Source organism: Natator depressus, chromosome 1 (assembly GCF_965152275.1).
Source record: "Natator depressus isolate rNatDep1 chromosome 1, rNatDep2.hap1, whole genome shotgun sequence".
Taxonomy (NCBI): domain Eukaryota; kingdom Metazoa; phylum Chordata; order Testudines; family Cheloniidae; genus Natator; species Natator depressus.
Genome location: NC_134234.1, coordinates 163,291,357 through 163,309,125, shown reverse-complemented (window position 1 = coordinate 163,309,125; position 17,769 = coordinate 163,291,357). Strand labels below are relative to the sequence as shown.

At 48.5% G+C, this 17,769-nt stretch overlaps 1 protein-coding gene across 9 annotated transcripts in view; it reads right to left on the bottom strand.

The window, feature by feature from the left end:
* The window catches only part of SYNJ1 (synaptojanin 1), a 117,219-nt gene that overhangs the window by 40,487 nt on the left and 58,963 nt on the right, over nt 1–17,769 (bottom strand). For all 9 annotated transcript variants that reach the window (XM_074970678.1, XM_074970685.1, XM_074970690.1 and 6 more), the window contains 5 exons: nt 15,035–15,193; nt 12,824–12,980; nt 12,319–12,436; nt 11,976–12,191; nt 806–884 (listed from right to left, as the gene is read on the bottom strand). In XM_074970678.1, the coding sequence (XP_074826779.1) occupies nt 806–884; nt 11,976–12,191; nt 12,319–12,436; nt 12,824–12,980; nt 15,035–15,193 (729 nt within the window). The remainder of the gene's footprint in view (nt 1–805; nt 885–11,975; nt 12,192–12,318; nt 12,437–12,823; nt 12,981–15,034; nt 15,194–17,769) is intronic.

Here is a 17,769-nt window from a genome sequence, read left to right as displayed (position 1 = left end):
TTAGGATTCAATCCTGCAGTCTGACCCACGAATTGAACTCCTACTCCCTGTGTGGAGACTCAGTGACTTCAAAAGGTCTAGGAGTCTACCTGTGAAGATCACATTACAAGATCAAAGTCTTATTAGGGATCTAGCTAATTACAAACCTGCACAGATGTTACTATGTACCACAAGTGAAATCCTCGTCCCAGTGAAATCAATGGCAAAATTCCCAACAACTTCAATAGGGTCAGGATTGCACCACGGGAGCAGGGGTGCTGGAACAATTTGCATAGTGGGAGTGCTGAGAGCCATTGAACCAAACTGTAAACCCTGTATATAATGGAAACCACTTTAAGCCAAGGGGTACTGTAGCACCCCCTGAACACCTAGTTCCAACACCTATGCACAGGAGTGCTAAATTTTGGATTAATAATATACTCTACCATAAAAATGAGAACCTAGTCCACACTGTAGTCTCAGGACACTTGTTTGTTTTTTAGGCAAATAATCACAAAGAAAAGTATCATAAACCAGTTAAAAAAAAGCTCATTCTTTTTTGCATTCTTATAACTATAAAAAAGTGAGCTCATTTGCAGAGAAAAAATAATAGAAGTGAAGATACCATAGATTTTAAGGCCAGAGGGATCTAAATGATCATCTAGTCTGCCCTCCTCTGTCACAAGCCAAAGAACCTCATCCATTTGGCTTGGGATCTACTTAGATATAGGCGCTTTTACAACTGGTATAGCAGCTGAAAACCACATCGTACTTAAAGAATTACATTTAAGCATACTACAGATAATTTCAGTAATTTGTACTTTACCTCAGTACCATTCAGGTTCAGAGCACTCAAAGCAGAGCTTCCTTCCAAAAATGTTACCCACATTTTGTCTTCTACAAACCTTCAAAATACATTGACAAATGTTGAAATGACAAAATATGATTGAACAACTTTGTTATCTATCATCTATTGACTATCTTATAAACCTTTCTAAATGAAGCAATAAAAAAAACCAAGGTAAAAATAAATTAAAATTTTCCATTTTAAAAATAAGCCTACTGATTTAGTTCATAGTTTCCATAATCTGTCATTATTATAAACCAGAAGACAAAACAGAGTAAAAATGAAAATCATACAGTACAATTATTATTTCCCTCTTAGGAAACACTATAGTGGCACATTATTAGATATCTGCCTAAAGTACTCAAAGTTAAATCATATTGTGGCATATTTAAATCGTATTATCTGTCTGTATGAGTACAATATATTAGATGCAATTTTCTTTGCTTTATTTTTATTTTATTGAGAGAGTTTGATTTTACTATCAACTCATCATCAAAGCCTTTTCCTTACGTATGTCTTGGGCTTTATGGCATGTGAGAACAAATAAGAACCTATAAGAAAGGAGGGAGGGCTTGAACCTGCAAGTTGTTGACTTCCCTACACTCCTCCTACTGGATTAATGGAAGGGCTCTCAACACCTTGCAGGATCTGACTACAGCTCTGGTCCTACAAGCTGCTCCCTGTGATTTCAATGGAGACTAGGGTGACCAGGTGTGCGGTTTTCAACTGGAACATGCAGTTGAAAAGGGATCCTGGCAGCTCTGGTCAGAAGTGCTGACCGGGCCGCTGACTGTCCAGTTGATGGCGCTGCGCAGAGGGGCTAGCAGGTTCCCTGCTAGCCTCTATGCCGTGTGGCTCCTGGGAAGCAGCCGCCATGTCCCCCCTCCGGCAGCTGTTCACACACTGCCCCTGCCCCAAGCGCTGCCCCCACATCTCCCATTGGCCAATGGGAGCTGCAGGGGTGCACCTGTGGACAGGGCAGCGTCCAGAGCCACCTGGCCATGTCTCTGCGTAGGAGCCGGAGCGGGGACATGGTGGCTGGGACTTCCCAGGAGCCATGCGGCGCAGAGGCTGCTTCTGGGAGCTGCTTGAGGTAAACACCGCCCGGAGCCTGCACCCCAACCTGGGCCCAGCCCCGATTCCCCCGCCTGCCCTCTGAACCCCTCGATCCCAGCCCGGAGCACCTTCCTGTACCCCAACCCCCTCATTCCTAGCCTTACCCCAGAGCCCACACCCCCAGCTGGAACCCTCACCCCCTCCCAGCCCATATCCCCCTTCCACCCTCCAAACCCCTTGGTCCCAGCCCAGAGCACCCTCCTGCACCCCAAACCCCTCATCCCTGACCTCACCCCTCTCGCATCCCAATCCACTGCCTCAGCCTGGAATCCCTCCCTCACTCTGAACTCCTCATTTCTGGCCCTACCCCGGAGCCTGCACCCCAGCCCCCTGAGCCAGCCCAGTGAAAATGGGTGAGTGAGTGAGGGTGGGGAGAGTGAGCGACAGAGGGATGGAGTGAATGGGGGGCATGACGGGGCCTTGGAGAAGGGGCCAGGCAGGAGTGGGGTGAGGGTGTTCAGTTTTGTGCTAGTAGAAATTTGGCAAATCTAATGGCGACACCATCCTGGCCCTAGGACTCAGCTCACTCCTTTGAATCCTTTTAACATCCTTCTCCCCCCCTCACCCTACAAAGGGGACAGAGGTGCCAAAGGGGGATGCTGGCATTTGAAAGCCACAAGGTCTCCCCCTATCCCATGGGCACAAGGCCCATCAGCAAAATCCCAGAAGTAAAAAAATGTTGGAATGATCCCTTTTAGCCTTTAATTACAATGGATCCAACTGAAAGTTGTGATGAACTGAGATCCCTATCACATATTATTACTAAAACTACTTAACTGTGCTTCCATGATGCTGCGAGGAAGGTGAATAAACTCACAAGGCTTCTGCCGATTTGGCCCCAAGAGAAGAAAAAATTCCTTCCTGAACCCCAAAATGGGAAGACCCACAGCACTTGCAGAACACAGTTCCAAAACTACAGTTACGGGGAGTGGGGGTGGGGCTGCTAAAACAGCAAGAAGAGGCCCCACATGGCCTAGGCTAAGGTTTAAATTAATGAAAGGGGAAAGAGGGATTACCCCTGCATTTTCCTGCAACCCCCTTCCCCCAACATGTGTTCTCTTCTCTCCCTCCCCCCTTCTATTGGGGCTTTCCCAATCACCACCATTCCCATCAAGTTTTCCCCCTATTGAGCTGGGTGGGTGGTAGGTAGGACTGCTGATTCTGATAAGATCAAGCTTGGGGAAAAAAAAAACCCTTGTATTTTTGGTAATGCATTAGGTTACTCTTGGTCAACCCTGATAACTAAGCCAGAAAATGTGTGTAGGGCCTGGGGGGAGTACTATATTTAATATTAATTGGGGAATCTCCTCACCACATTTCAATATACTTTCTTCAGTATTTCCATGTACCATTATTGTACGAGTGAGATTCACCCCCACCCTTTCAATAAGAACTTAGCAGAAGAAACAATCATGGCCCCACTGAGGTCAAGGACAAAACTCCCACTGACTCACTGGGGCCAAGATTTCACCCCAGACTTTCACTATATAAAGCTCTGATCCAGGTTCATCTGTGCAAGCAGAATCTTACACCTGGCTGCAGGGTGGATTGATTTAAATCAAAGCAATTTAAATCACCACTTTTAATCATGATTTCAATCAGCAAGCAGGAGACTGATTTAAATAATTGATTTTAATCATGCTTTGCATTGGTACTTTAAATCTTTCTTTAGAAATTAACTATTCTCATTGTTTGGCAATTAAAACAAGTTGTTTTGCAACTAAATATTGCCTTTACACTAAGTTTGGTATACATATATCAATTTAAGCAGTTGTATAGCTTAACAATTTATTCATAGTCTTAATTTTTACTTCTTTATATTTTTAGAAAATGGTAAATGATGGATTTCTTTAACAGATTAATATTTTTTTACTTGATTTGTTATAAGCTGTTTGGATGTAAATTAGAATTTTATTAAAAATTCATAAAAATGTCATTTTAAAACTTTTTTAACTAGTTAAATAAAATTATCTTAAATGTGGAAGAAAAAAGAAGTTTTGCATTTTTGTATTTAAAACTTAACTGATTTATTAAACAAAGGAATCTGTAGGTAGTGAATTGAACAGATTGCTTCTAGTCACCTTCAAGATTTTAATACTAGTAGATCTCAATCTCTAGTAGATTGGAAAAAGAAGAAAACAAAAGGTTACTTACCTTCTCGTAACTGTTGTTCTTCGAGATGTGGTGTTCACGTCCATTCCACATTAGGTGTGCGCACATCGTGTACATGAGTGTCAGAAACTTTTTCCCTTAGCGGCTCCTGTCGGGGCCCCCTGAGTGGCGTCACTATGCCGTGCATATATACCCCTGCCACCCGACCCCCTCCGGTTCCTTCTTGCTGGCGACTCCGACAGAGGGATAGGAGGGTGGTGGTGGAATGGACGTGAACACCACATCTCAAAGAACAACAGTTATGAGAAGGTAAGTAACTGTTTTTTCTTCGAGTGCTTGTTCATGTCCATTCCACATTAGGTGAATCACAAGCTTACCTCTGGAGGAGGGTAGGAGTCACAGAACAACTGATTGGAGGACCGCTCTGCCAACTGCCTCATCCTCTCTGGCCTGCTGGTTGACCTTGTAGTGGGTCGTGAAGGTGTGCACCGAGGACCAGGTGGCTGCTCTGCAGATCTCTTGGATCAGGACTTGTGCCAGGAAAGCCGTGGAAGTCGCTTGCGCCCTGGTCGAGTGGGCCATAACCGCTGGGGCCGGAACACATGCAAGCTCATAGCACGCCTGAATGCAGCTTGTAATCCAAGAAGAGATCTGCTGCGCCGACACCAGGAGGCCTTTCATCCTCTCGGCTACGGCCACGAACAGCTGCGTGGATTTACGAAAGGGCTTGGTGCGCTCCAAATCGACGCCAGCACTCAACGGACATCCAGGGTGCGTAGGCTGCGGTGACTCGGGTCCGTATGGGATTCTGGGAAAAAACACGAGCCGACAAATGTCCTGGCCCAAATGGAATTGCGAGACCACCTTAGGAAGGAACTTGGGGTGCGGTCAGAGTTGCACCTTATCCTTGTGAAATACTGTCTACGGTGGCTCAGAGGTGAGAGCCCTCAGCTCCGACACCCTTCTGGCTGAAGGTAATGGCCACCAGAAATGCCATCTTCCAGGAAAGGTGGAGGAGGGAGCACGTAGCGAGGGGCTCGAATGGGGGTCCCATGAACTTAGAGAGGACCAAGTTAAGGTTCCAAGGAGGGACTGGGGGGGGGGGGGGTGAGTACGGAAACATCCTCTCCAATCCTTTAAGGAACCATCCCACCACTGGGTGGGAAAACACCGAGCCCCCTGAAAACCCCAGATGGAAGGCGGAGATGGCCGCCAGGTACACTCTGAGTGAGGACGGGGCTAGCCCTTGCTGCTTGAGGTGCAGGAGGTACTCCAGAATGGCCTGCACCGGAGCCTGGCACGGCCCCACCTGTCGGGGCTCACACCCACATGAGACCCTTTTCCACTTGGCCACATAGGTAGCCCTGGTAGATGGCTTCCTCCTGCCAAGCAGAATCTGCTGCACAGGAATGGAGCACTGGCTCTCCAAGGCATTTAGCCACAGAGCTTCCACACCGTCAGGTGTAGTGATTGCAGGTCGGGGTGGAGAAGCCGCCCGCTGTCCTGTGTGATGAGGTCCCGGTATAGGGGGCAGGACTACCGGGGCCTCCACTGACAGCTCTAGGAGCGTTGTGTACCAGTGCTGGTGGGGCCACGCCAGGGCGACGAGGACCACCGCCGCCCTGTCCCTGTGTACCTTGAGCAGGACCTTGTGTACCAAGGGGAGCGGGGGAAAAGCATACATCAAGCCTCCTCCTCAAGGGATCACAAACGCGTCTGCGACTGAGCCCAGGCTGTGGCCCTGGAACGAGCAGAACTGTGGGCACTGGGCATTGGCCCTGGGGGAAAACAGGTCTACCCGGGGAAACCCCCGTCTGCGGAAGAGCAAAAGCACGATGTCCGGTCAGAGCGTCCACTTGTGCATGCGATACGACCTGCTGAGGTAGTCTGCCAGCTTGTTTTGCACCCCTGGGAGATACGACGCCTCGAGGTGAATGGCGTGGGCTATACAAAAGTCCCAGAGGAGGAGAGCCTCGTGACAGAGCGACGAGGAAAGGGACCCACCCTGCTTGTTTATATAAAACATGGCAGTAGTGTTGTCTGTCGGAACGGTCATGCTGTGACCAGTCAGAGTGGCGTGAAAGGTCTGTCAGGCTAGACGAACCGCCCTGAGTTCCTTCACATTGATATGGAGCGACCGCTCTGCTCCAGACCACAAGCCCTGAGTCCTGAGGTCCCCAAGGTGAGCCCCCCCATCTGTGGTCTGACGCGTCCGTCACCAGCGTCAGGTCCGGTTGTGGGGTGGCAAAGGGGATGCCTTCGCAAACCACAGGCTGGGACTGCCACCACAGCAAGGAGTCCAGCACATCCCTTGGGGCTGTCAGTACCAAGTCCAAGGGGTCCCTGCCTGGGCGGTACACCCGAGCGAACCACGCCTGCAGAGTCCTGAGTCTCAGTCTGGCATGCCTGACCACGTGCGTGCATGCTGTCATGTGGCCCAGCAGCCGCAGGCAGCACCTGGCCGTTGTTGTTGGAAACTAGCGCAGGGAGGCCACCGCTTGCTGGATGGCCTGGAATCGGGATACTGGAAGGCTTGCCCTGGCCTGCACCGCGTCCAGGACAGCTCCTATGAATTCTACTCTCTGCGTGGGCACGAGAGTGGACTTGGGGACATTGTTCTGCGAGCTGGGGCTCCTGGTCAATCTCAGGGCCACCTCCACATGGCCCCGCACTTCCGCTTTGGATCGACCCGGCACGAGCTGGTTGTCAAGGTACGGGTAAACCCGGACCCTCTGCCTCCGTAAGAAGGCCGCCATCACCGCCATGCATTTCGTGAACACCTGTGGGTCCGCGGCTAGACCGAACGGGAGAACCACAAACTGGTAATGTTCTTGGCCCATGGTAAAGCGCAGGAACCGCCAATGTGCTGGGTGGATGGCGATATGAAAGTATGCGTCCTTCATGTCGAGGGCAGCATACCAGCCTCCCGGATCCAGGGAAGGGATGATGGTGCCCAGAAAGACCATGCGGAACCCTGCCTTGACCAGGAACTTGTTGAGCCCGCACAGGTCTAAAATGGGACGAAGGCCCCCTTTGGCCTTGGGGATGAGGAAGTACCGGGAGTAGAAACCTTTCCCCCCTAGGCCATGCAGCACCATCACTACCGCCCCCACCTCTAGCAGTGAGCCAACCTCCTTCTCTAGGAGATGCTAGTGAGAGGGGTCCCTGAGGAGGGACGGGGAAGGAGGGTGGGAAGAGAATTGCAGCGAGTACCCATTCCGTACCATGCGTAAGACCCAACGGTCTGACGTAATGCTGGACCACACATGGGAGAAACGGGCCAGGAGATTCAGGAAACAAGGGGACGGATCCGGTGACTGTTCTGGTATGCTGTCCTCAAGTGCACTTTCAAAACCCTGGCTTAGTGCCCGGCTGGGATTTGTGCTGACCTTGGTTCTGACCTGGCGCATTATTGTTGTTATTATTGCGCCATCCTGTTATCCCTGCCTCACCTACGGTAAGGCTCATGCCTATGACGAGGCTGGTACTGGTGCTGAGGGGGAGGCTGCAGCTTAAAGGGCTTCCTCCCCACCACCGGGGTGTGCATAGCCAGTGACTTAAGTGTAGCCCTCGAGTCCTTGAGGCTATGCAGCCTCGTGTCTGTCTGGTCCGAAAAGAGCCTGGACCCTTCAAAGGGGAGGTCCTGAAGTGTACTCTGGATCTCAGGCGGCAGGCCTGACTCCTGCAGCCAAGCCGAGCACCTCATGACCACCCCCAACACAATTTTTCTGGCCGCCACGTCTGCTGAATCCAGGGAGACCTGGAGAGAGGTCTTAGCTGCTGCCTTGCCCTTGTCCACCAGGGCTGTAAACTCCTGTTGGGAACCTTGTGGGAGGTTGTCCTTAAACTTCCCCACTGCTGCCCAGGAGTTAAAATTATGCCTGTTGAGGATGGCCTGCTGGTTAGCAATCCTCAACTGAAGGCCCCCTGACGAGTACACCTTTCTGCCAAAAAAGTCCAGGCGTTTTGCCTCCTTGGCCTTAGATGTCGGGGCCTGTTGTCCATGGCGCTCCCTTTCGTTCACTGCCGAGACCACCAGGGAGCACAGACTTGGGTGACAGAACAAGAATTCGTAGCCCTTTGATGGGGCAAAGTACTTGCACTCCACACCTTTGGCCGTTGGAGAGCTGGAGGCCAAGGTCTGCCATATAGTCTTATAATTCGATTGGATGGTCTTAATGAGCGGGAGCGCCATTCTACATGGACCTTCGGGGCTCAAAATGTCCACAATGGGGTCCTCCTGCTCAACCGTCTCCTCAGCCTGCAACCCCAAGTTCTGGGCGACCCTACGCAGTAGCTCCTGGTGGGCTCTGTGGTCTATGGGTGGAGGACCGGACACCGCTGTTCCCGCCACCGCCTCATCTGGGGATGACGAGGAGGTTAGCAGCTGCTCAACCCCCTCTGGCTGGTCCTCCTGCTCCCCTTCTTCCATGGGAGGGGCCTCCAGCTTGAGCCGGGGTGGGAGACCTTGGGGCGGCACCAGACTCAGTGCTGGTCTCTCCGGTTTATCCTGAGGGGATGCTGAAGGCCTGGATACTGTAGCTTCCGATGCCATCGGGCATCGGTGCGGGGACCAGGACCACTGCACCGAGTAGCTCGCCCTGGACAGGGCCCACTGGCGCTGTTGATAGGTCCAAGGAGTCCAGAAGGGCCAATGACCTGGTGGCCCCCATTGGGGGTGCCACCCCGTCTAAGGGTCCTTGCTGTCTGGAGCACGGTGCGAGTAACTATAACGGCCAGAGTCGGCGCCGGACTGCAGCGACGCTGACCGTGAAGGCCACGGCAGTGCCGATGATCTCTGCCAGCGGGAGGTCGACGAGTGGCTCCTAATGGAACGGGAGCGAGACCGGTACCGATATACCCGGGACAGGGAACGGCGCCGGCATTTTCGGGACCAGGATCGGCATTGGCATCTGAGGGAGACCTCCAGGGAGGGCTGTCTCGACTCCTCCCAGTGCCAGTCTCTAATCGGTGCCGCAGAGCGTCGTCCCTCTTTCGTTACTTCCTCGAGCCGACCCACTCACGGTACCGCGACTTCCTTCTGAGCCGCAGGTAACTGGGAGTCCGCAGACGTGGAGCTCGACCGGGACCAACTCCGGGAGCGATGCCTGGGCGGTGTCCTCGAACGGCACACCATTGCCGGCTTACCCGTCGATGGCACCCATGGCATGGGTGCCGGATGAGTCTCCCTGTATGGGAGGGGGCTCGTCGCTGACAACTGAATGAGGTCCTTTGCCGCCTCAAAGGTGCCAGGTGTGGAGGGCTGATCCATTAAGTCCTCGAGCCCATCGTCTGCACTAAGCTCTCTTAGGCCTGGGCTCGGTGGGACTTGTGGTGCTGAAGCCACCGGTGCCAGCGCCAGGACAGCGGCCTTCCCACTCTTATCTGTGCTCGGGGCCTTCGAAGGCACCGGCCTCCTATGCAGGGAACGTTCGCACCTTCCTTTTGGCTGCGCCATGGGCCGCATCGGGGAGGATGAGCCATGCTGGGGCCTAGTCTGGCGCTCTGGGGCCGACAGCTTTCGGTGTTTATCCGGTGCCGGGTCTCCCAACAGCTCCAGGGCACTATGCACCGAGGAAGCCAGAGCTTCCATCAACAATTGCTTCAAACGAAAGTCTCTTTCTTTCTTTGTTCTTGGCTTGAATGCCTTGCAAATCTTACACCGCTCAGTTTGATGTTCTTCCCCCAGGCAACATAGACACGAGCCGTGGGGGTCACTAACTGGCATAGGCTTGCAGCACGTGGCACAAGCCTTAAACCTGTGGGCCTGCGGCATGCCCTGTGGCCTGAGGCGGGTGCTGGAAGCCTTCAAGCACCTAATCACTTAAGTGTCCACAACAAAGGTATGCTAAGTCACTGATAACAGCTATCTATGAGAAAGGCTAAGGGACTGCTCTCATACAAGAGACAGAGGTTGTTCCAACGCCGCCACAGACGGTAAGAAGGAACTGGAGGGTGGTCGGGCGGCAGGGGTATATATGCATGGCGCAGGGGCCCCACCGGGAGCCGCTAAGGGAAAAAGTTTCCAACGCTCATGCACGCGACGCGCGCACACCTAATGTGGAATGGACATGAACAAGCACTCGAAGAAGAACAAGGTTTCCTGCTTTTTATAACTCCTAATTATCTCAACTTTCAGTGAACTAGACATTGAACTGTACTAACTGAATAAACTGAAATGAAGACAATAATCTTTGTACCTGCAGAAGAGGCTACTGGTGTCAAAAATGGACTTAGCTCTTGGTTCCAGGTGCTTATCCAATGACTTCCACCAGTTCAATAGCTTGACTTGCTTTAAAACTTGGGCAACAAACATATTCTGCTCAATAATATTTAATTAATTTAAATTATTTTAATAGATTATAGTAAATTTAGGTCTTAACATAGGTTTTCATAATTTCAGATTTAAAGGTTTATTTTTAAAAAGAAAAGTGTATTTAAATAAAATATCTATTAAAATTAAAACAATCATGTATTTTTATCCACTCTGGGGTAGGCTGAAGAGTTTATCCGGAGTTACAGGTCATATGCTAGGTGTTGCCCTAGAGCCACTTAAAATTTCTGGTATGTGAAAGTATGGGTGACAGGGTGGTGCGCAACCCTTCCCAGCATTGAGATTAATAAAGTTGCGGCCTGCAGCTTAAAATCCATCCATGTCTGTCCTCATTCACTGATGTATCCAGATCAATATATACATGGTAAGGCTACAAAAGGAAATGATCATAAGACTAGGTTATGTGAGCCTCATGATTTCCCTTTTCAGCTGTCTCCATTGATAAAGCATTACTACTAAGCTGGACAGCTTCTTTGGCAACTGATAAATTAGTTGCCACCAAAGATGCATCCAGGTTGCCAACAGATAATTAAGCAGGGAACATGAAAAATCCACCCTCCACCAGCCAGTGGGTAGTGGATGAGAGCGAAAAGGAGGAAGCAAAACAGAAGACAAGAGAAAAGTCAGATATAGGGACTCCTCTAAATCTTTTAAGTCTCACTTCCCTGCCAACAACCATGATTTTGGTTTCCTTCTTCAGGTTTGTCAAGATGCCACTTGAAGTCAAACTGACCTGTTTGAGTACTCATTATTTAATAAGATTAAAGTACAAACTGACTTTTTTCTACTCTGTATCTTCTATTTCCCCTTATATTCAGTTTTGTAAGAATTGCTGTTTTTATCATCTGCCACCTATCCCAGAGACTACAGATGGACTTAGTTGCTTATCAGTTTTCACCACATTTGTCCCCAGTGTTTCATTAGTGACTTCTGCTAGATCCTATTTTAAAATAGTATCTTTTCAACCCTTTGAACACTGAAGATGAATGGAACTGTTCTTAGCATAATGCAATAATATCACAACAAGTCTCTCTTCCTTCTTCCATGCTACTCAGCACAAGCTCTTTTCTCCTCTCAGGTCCTTCTATGCCCACCAGTGTCCCCATCTATTTCCCCTTGGTTGCTGGGAAGTTTTCCTGCACAGAGCCTATCTAAGCGCATATTTAGATTACATTTCTCTCCCAAGCCATGATATGGCCCATCCTCCACTGGCCAAATAGATACCAAATAAGTTTCCATGGGAAATGCAACTAGGAATTAGTTTCCAAAGGTTAATATTTTGAAATTAAGTTTAAGGGAGGGGTAGAAATAGAACCCACCACCAATTTTTGGCTTTACTTTTTTTTTCATCTCTTTTGGATGGAGGATGGAATAAGGCCCTTTAAAATAAACCAACCCACTAATACTGATTGCTCTCATCATTGGCCACAATTTAAACAGACTGAATTTAGACATTTTCTCAGTTCTAACAATGAAGTAAATAAAAACACAAATGCATCCTAAGAACATCAGTTCAGAAAGTTTATAGGAAAGTTGATAAATAATAATAAAGAGTATAGTTTAAATGGTAAATAGAACTGTTCTAACCTTATAAGTATAACATCACCATAGGTTGCAAACTTTTGAAGAAGTTCATCAATCAAAATATCATCAAAATAGTTTTCTTCTGGTGAAGAGCTTTTGATGGAGACCATTACAGTACCATCAGGTGGTCCCTGCACAGCAATCACCTCCTTATAAATTTTCTGTCTCTCTTCTGCCTCAACTTCAAATATATCTATGTCAATCAGTGCAACAACAGGCCTTAAAGAAATATACATACATATATATGAAAAGTTAGAAAACATCAGAGTGACTGAGGAATACAATAATAAAGCAAAAGCATTACATTTTAAATGGTTAAGAGTAATACAGAAAGTAAAGTTTAAACCTATGATCAGACGTTTTCAGCTCTGCTTTTCCATAGTGCAACAAAGTACCAGGATTCCATGTGTAAAGGATATTACTTTCATCCTGAAAACTAGCATTCAGAAGATCCAGGTCTTCAGCTATAATAAGCATAAAAGAGAGAAAAAAAAAGTGACTGTATGGACAGGCGAAAAAAAAAAAATCTAGATATTAAACCAAACTGAAAACAGGATGGGGGAAATTGGAGGCTCTTTTACTTTACACAAATGCCAGTAACTGATATTGAACTCTGGCTATTGCCATGCAACGTTACAACATTGCACACAAAAACAAAGGCAGGCATATAAAGAAGAACGAGGGCTATATATACTTTCTTGTTCAAATGATCTAACAAAATGAACAATTACTTTTTTCTGGTGTGAATTCAGTAGCAATCCTGAAACATTTTAGGAATTATGAATACTGCTGGAAAGCTACTATAAGTAATTTAAATTGATATTGAATTAAAATTAAGTAAACTCTCAAACCTGATCGGTCAAATGGCCATTTTCTTCTTCTCCAAAGAATACGATCTGTCCATGCTGGCGTGCGACATTTTTCACTGGTGTCATAGTCATCAGAAAACAAGTCATATTTGTATGTAGGTGCAAAAGTTATCTTTCCCTCTAAAAATCCCCTAAAGATCTGCATAAACAAAGACATTTTGAGTCATACTAAAAGACAAAGATGGGAAATCATTGTGGAAAACTTAAGGAAATTAATCAAAACTCTGTCTTCTTTCAATTGGAGGAAAAGACTGAGCCCAAGCACGTCTCTCAGAAGAATGTGAATCCATCTTCCTATTCTAACTTTTGAATGCATCCTGCATCAGCAATAGTCTAAGAACTTGTCTATATGGCACAGCAAAGCATACCACATTGGTGTGATTCATAAAGCCACTAATGTGCTGCGCTTTAACTGCCCATGTAGACTCTGTTGGCACCATCTAAAAAGGTATGTAGTTCGCATTAATGTAGTCCTGTATGAAATAGAACTACCTCAGTGTGAACTAGGTACCTTTTAGAGTGCGGCAGCAGGGTCTATATGGGACAATTAGAACACAACATGCCAAGCGCATTCTACAAATCACATCCTTGTGGTGCACTTTGCTGGCTCTGTGTGAACAAATACTAGGACTAGATACTGATCTACATAGAGTGGTCTATCCCATTATAGCAACATCTATATTTCTAAGCAGAAATGTTTACATGAGAGGTGCTTGCCTGAACAGAAGATGCAGCCCATCAATGTCTCCCAACAAGTTACTAAAACCAAAAATGTCTTAATGTCTTAAGGGAAGAGACACGGAAGAGCAGAAGAAGTATAATAAGTGCAAAAAGATAATACTGTTGTATTCTTGATCAACGCACAAAAATACGAGAAAAGGAAAATTCTGAGATTTCTTTGAAATCTGTGAAGAATGCCTATAGAATTTAGGAGCATAGGTCCTATTAAGCATCACTAAATCTCTTAGGCACTTTTGAAATTCTCCCCAATAACAAATAAGACCAATTAGTCTACTTCCCTAAAAGGCAGAGAAGCTCTCTCACTGGTGAAATGTATGCTACATAAGCAAGAACTGAGTCAACTACTACTTTGAACTTGGTTTTGCGTTTGGCAGTCTCAATAACGTTAGAGGAACCCTGAGATATGAATTTAACTTTGATCCCCTAGCCAAAGGCTGACCTCATAAATACAGTATTTGTCGGCTTTTCTTGTTTTGAAGGGACACAATCAACTTGAAATCTAGTTAATTTAAAAAAACAAAACAAAACCCAATTTAAGTAGTTTCTGCTACTTTTGTCAGGGAAATTCAGAGGTGGGCAATTTTTGTTTTTATAATATTCCTTTATTAAAGAATAAAAAACACTTTATAAAATGTTTCTCTCTCCACTCTTGCTGTGCAAAAGACCTACACAAATAAGAGAAAGCTAACTCCAATAAAGTAGACACTACCTATAAATAAAGTGTTGCCAAGCGCACAAAATAAACTAAAAAAACCCAGAAAAAATATGTGTGTCTAATGTTTCAACTATAGTATGCGTTGATACTTTAACAATTGGGATAAAACACTTTCACACAGGAGTATGATTTTTACATTGCCAGTGTCCCTTTAACTATGACCTGCTAAAAAAAAGTTGATGTCAGAAGCCTTGCTACAATAAACCCCCTAAAATCTTTGTGTTCCTTAAAAAAGCCATAATTTGATTTGCAGCTGCTATCAGTTGTCTATTTGCTCTTGTCACGAAGTAGGAGACAGCAAATACATTCATTCTATTTACATAATTTTAATGAGACAAGTGGTGTTACCAAAAAAGACTTTACTATGCTCTCTTAAAAATCCTGTGCTGTGACAACTGCATTTGATAACCATTACTGTTTTCTCTTTAATATGCTCCAAACACTATTAGCAGGATGACAATGCAGTTTCTCTTTTATAAGGGACATCAAAAATCTCATTCTCAAAGCTAGTCATTGTAGTTGCACTACTAACAATTTCTTCAGAGCAACTGATACAAGCATCCGACTGACTGTTTTTCCACTCCACCCTAATCGAGACTGGTGACTTGACAAAAGTGACAAGTTAACAATGCAATGCAGAAACAATATTGCACAAGCACCCCCATGAAGTAGCTTTAATAAGAGTTACAGTATGAAAAATAAAGGACTCTTAAATGCACCATTTTCTAAAGAGTTACCTGTCCAGCATTTTTCTGGTTGACAAGTTGATCTCCTGCAATAAGGGAATCCCAGTTCTGCTGGCGAATTAACTCTTTCACTTCCTCATTAGGAAGATCTATACGATAATTAAAATCGCCGCACCAAAATATATAGTCATGGGAAAAGAGGAGTCTTCCCTGAAAAACAATACACATGTTGAAATTGAAAACAACCTTGTGACAGAAATCTATATATTGTGACAGGGTCAGGCCAGATGGCTATAGGAGAGTAATAGAAGGCAGACATATTAGCCCCAGGCTAAGTAGGTCCCTTTTCCCTGGGTAAGGTAACAGGGAAGGTTTTTTTTTTTTTTTTTTGAAACAGAAAAGAAATTTATTTGTAACAGTTACAGAGATTACAAAAAGATAAAGAAAAACTTAGCAACAAAACAACGCAATCAGAAGGTATAACACAACAGCTTTCAGGAGGGAGAGGTGTTCAGGCTAGCCCAGGCCCAGAGCGGGGGGGCTTCCTCGACACTCGTGGTCTTCCACCCTCCTGAGTTACCTGGTGGCCTAGAGCGGGGGGGCTTCCTCGACACTCGTGGTCTTCCACCCCCTCGAGTTACCTAGTGCCGCGCCCAGGGTCACCGACCCTCCCTCTCCTGAGAGTGCCCGACAAGATGGGCACGGCTGCGGGGTGGGTGGCTGGGAGGGAGGGGGGCACATCCATGTATTATAAGACCCCTCCTAAATAACAATAATGATGGTATTCACAGCAGCTAATGGCTGTGGCTGGCGTCTCTCGCTCTGTCCCTCAATCAGAGGGTCAGACGGAGGGAACCGGACGGGGTCACCGAGCAGAGAACCCCGGACAGCGCCCACCGCTCCTCGAAGGTGTCAAGGGAGTCGGTGGACGCCGCCCAGAGGAACTCCGCCCGGATGCGTGAATGTACTGAGGATCGGAAAACGGCCCTACAATCGCAGGACGCCTCATGAGCCAACCTCCGCTCTCTGGTCTTATAAATGGCTGTCTTAGCCAAGGCTAGGAGGAGGCTAACCAGGAGATCCCGCGACTTGGTGGGGCCACGGATGGGGAGTGTATAGATAAAGAGGTGAGGGGAGAAATGAAGCCAAAAGCGCAAAAGAATATTTGTGAGGAGCCGAAAAAGAGGCTGCAATCTGGCACACTCTAAATAGACGTGCGCCAGGGTTTCCCTCACATTACAGAAGGGGCAAGTCTCCGGAACGGAGGTAAAACGTGTCAAAAACACGCCCGTGCTCACGGCCCCGTGAAGGAGCCGCCAACTGATGTCCCCGACGGGCCTCGGGACCAAGGTGGAGTACAGGCTGGCCCACCGAGGTTGCTCCCCCTCCAAGGGTGGTAGGAGATCTCGCCACTTTGTGTCGGGACGGGACACCAGGGTGCGGGCGTGAAGGGTATGGAGCGTGAGTGTATATAAATATTGCCGTGGTGCAACTTGAAAACCGACCGGTTGCAATTCATGCAGCCGGCTTGCAGTGAAAGGATGAGGGGTGTGGTGGGATCGGCAGGGTAGGGGCCCGATGGAAAGGTCCGGCGGGCCTGGGGTAAAGGATGGGCGGGGTGCGCCCTCGCGCAAGGCTCGGCTGACATAAGCCCGAGCAGCGGGGGTCAAAGCGGCCTCCACCTCCTGAAGCACGCGCCGGGGGGTGCGAAGGCTGGAGAGCCCCATGCGTCGAGCGAGCGTCAGGGGATCCAGCCAGTCTCCCCGGTCGTAGTCCAGGAGGTCCCCGACCCTCGTAACTCCCGCCAGGACCAACCTCTGGCGCACCGTGCGGGACTCCGCCGCCTGCACACGAAGTTGGGGGTTGTGTAGCAGGGGCTCCGTGAGGAGATCTGCCCCCACGATGGCCGCCACAGACCTGGTGGTTGAAAACAGTTTCCAGGTCCGGAGGAGGTCCTGGTAGAAATCCGGCAGCCCGGAGAGGTCTCGCGGAAAACCTCTCGGACAAAGATAAAAGAGCTGCCGGTCATATCGGAGCCCATGGAAGCGGCGTAGGAAGGCGTGCGCCAATATGCTCCACGTCGAACTACCTGCACTATAAAGGAGCCTCTGCAGGGCCTGGAGGCGGAAAACGCGGACCTGAGTGTACAGACACTTCAGGCCCTGCCCTCCTTCCTTCAGGGGCAAATGAAGAACTCCAACAGGGGCCCAGTGCAATCCTGACCAAAAGAACTCCAGAATCAATCTCCGGAGGTGGGACAGGAAACCCGGGGCCGGGGCTAGGGTGTTGAGCCGGTACCAGAGCGTGGACAGGACTAGTTGGTTAAGCACCAGTGCTCTCCCCCGAAGGGAGAGACATCGGAGTAGCCTCGTCCATTTCCTGATCCGCTCAATCACGCCGCCTTCCAAATTTTGCCAGTTCTCCGGCGGAGAAGGGTGCGTGGCAGAAAGGTAAACGCCGAGATAGAGCAGAGGGCCGGCACTCCACCGGATGGTCTGAAGTGCGGGTGGGAGGGAGCTTACCCGCCGCCAGCCCCCCACCGCCAAGCCAGAGCTCTTGACCCAGTTGACTCGGGCGGAGGAGGCTGCTGAATAGATGGCTTGGCATGCCTCCACTCGCGCCAAGTCGCCCGGGTCCTGGACCACGAGGAGGACGTCATCGGCGTACGCCGACAGGACCAGCCGCAGCTCCGGCTCCCGCAGCACCAACCCCGTCAACCTCCTGCGGAGGAGACAGAGGAAAGGCTCGATCGCCAGAGCGTACAGCTGGCCTGAGAGGGGGCACCC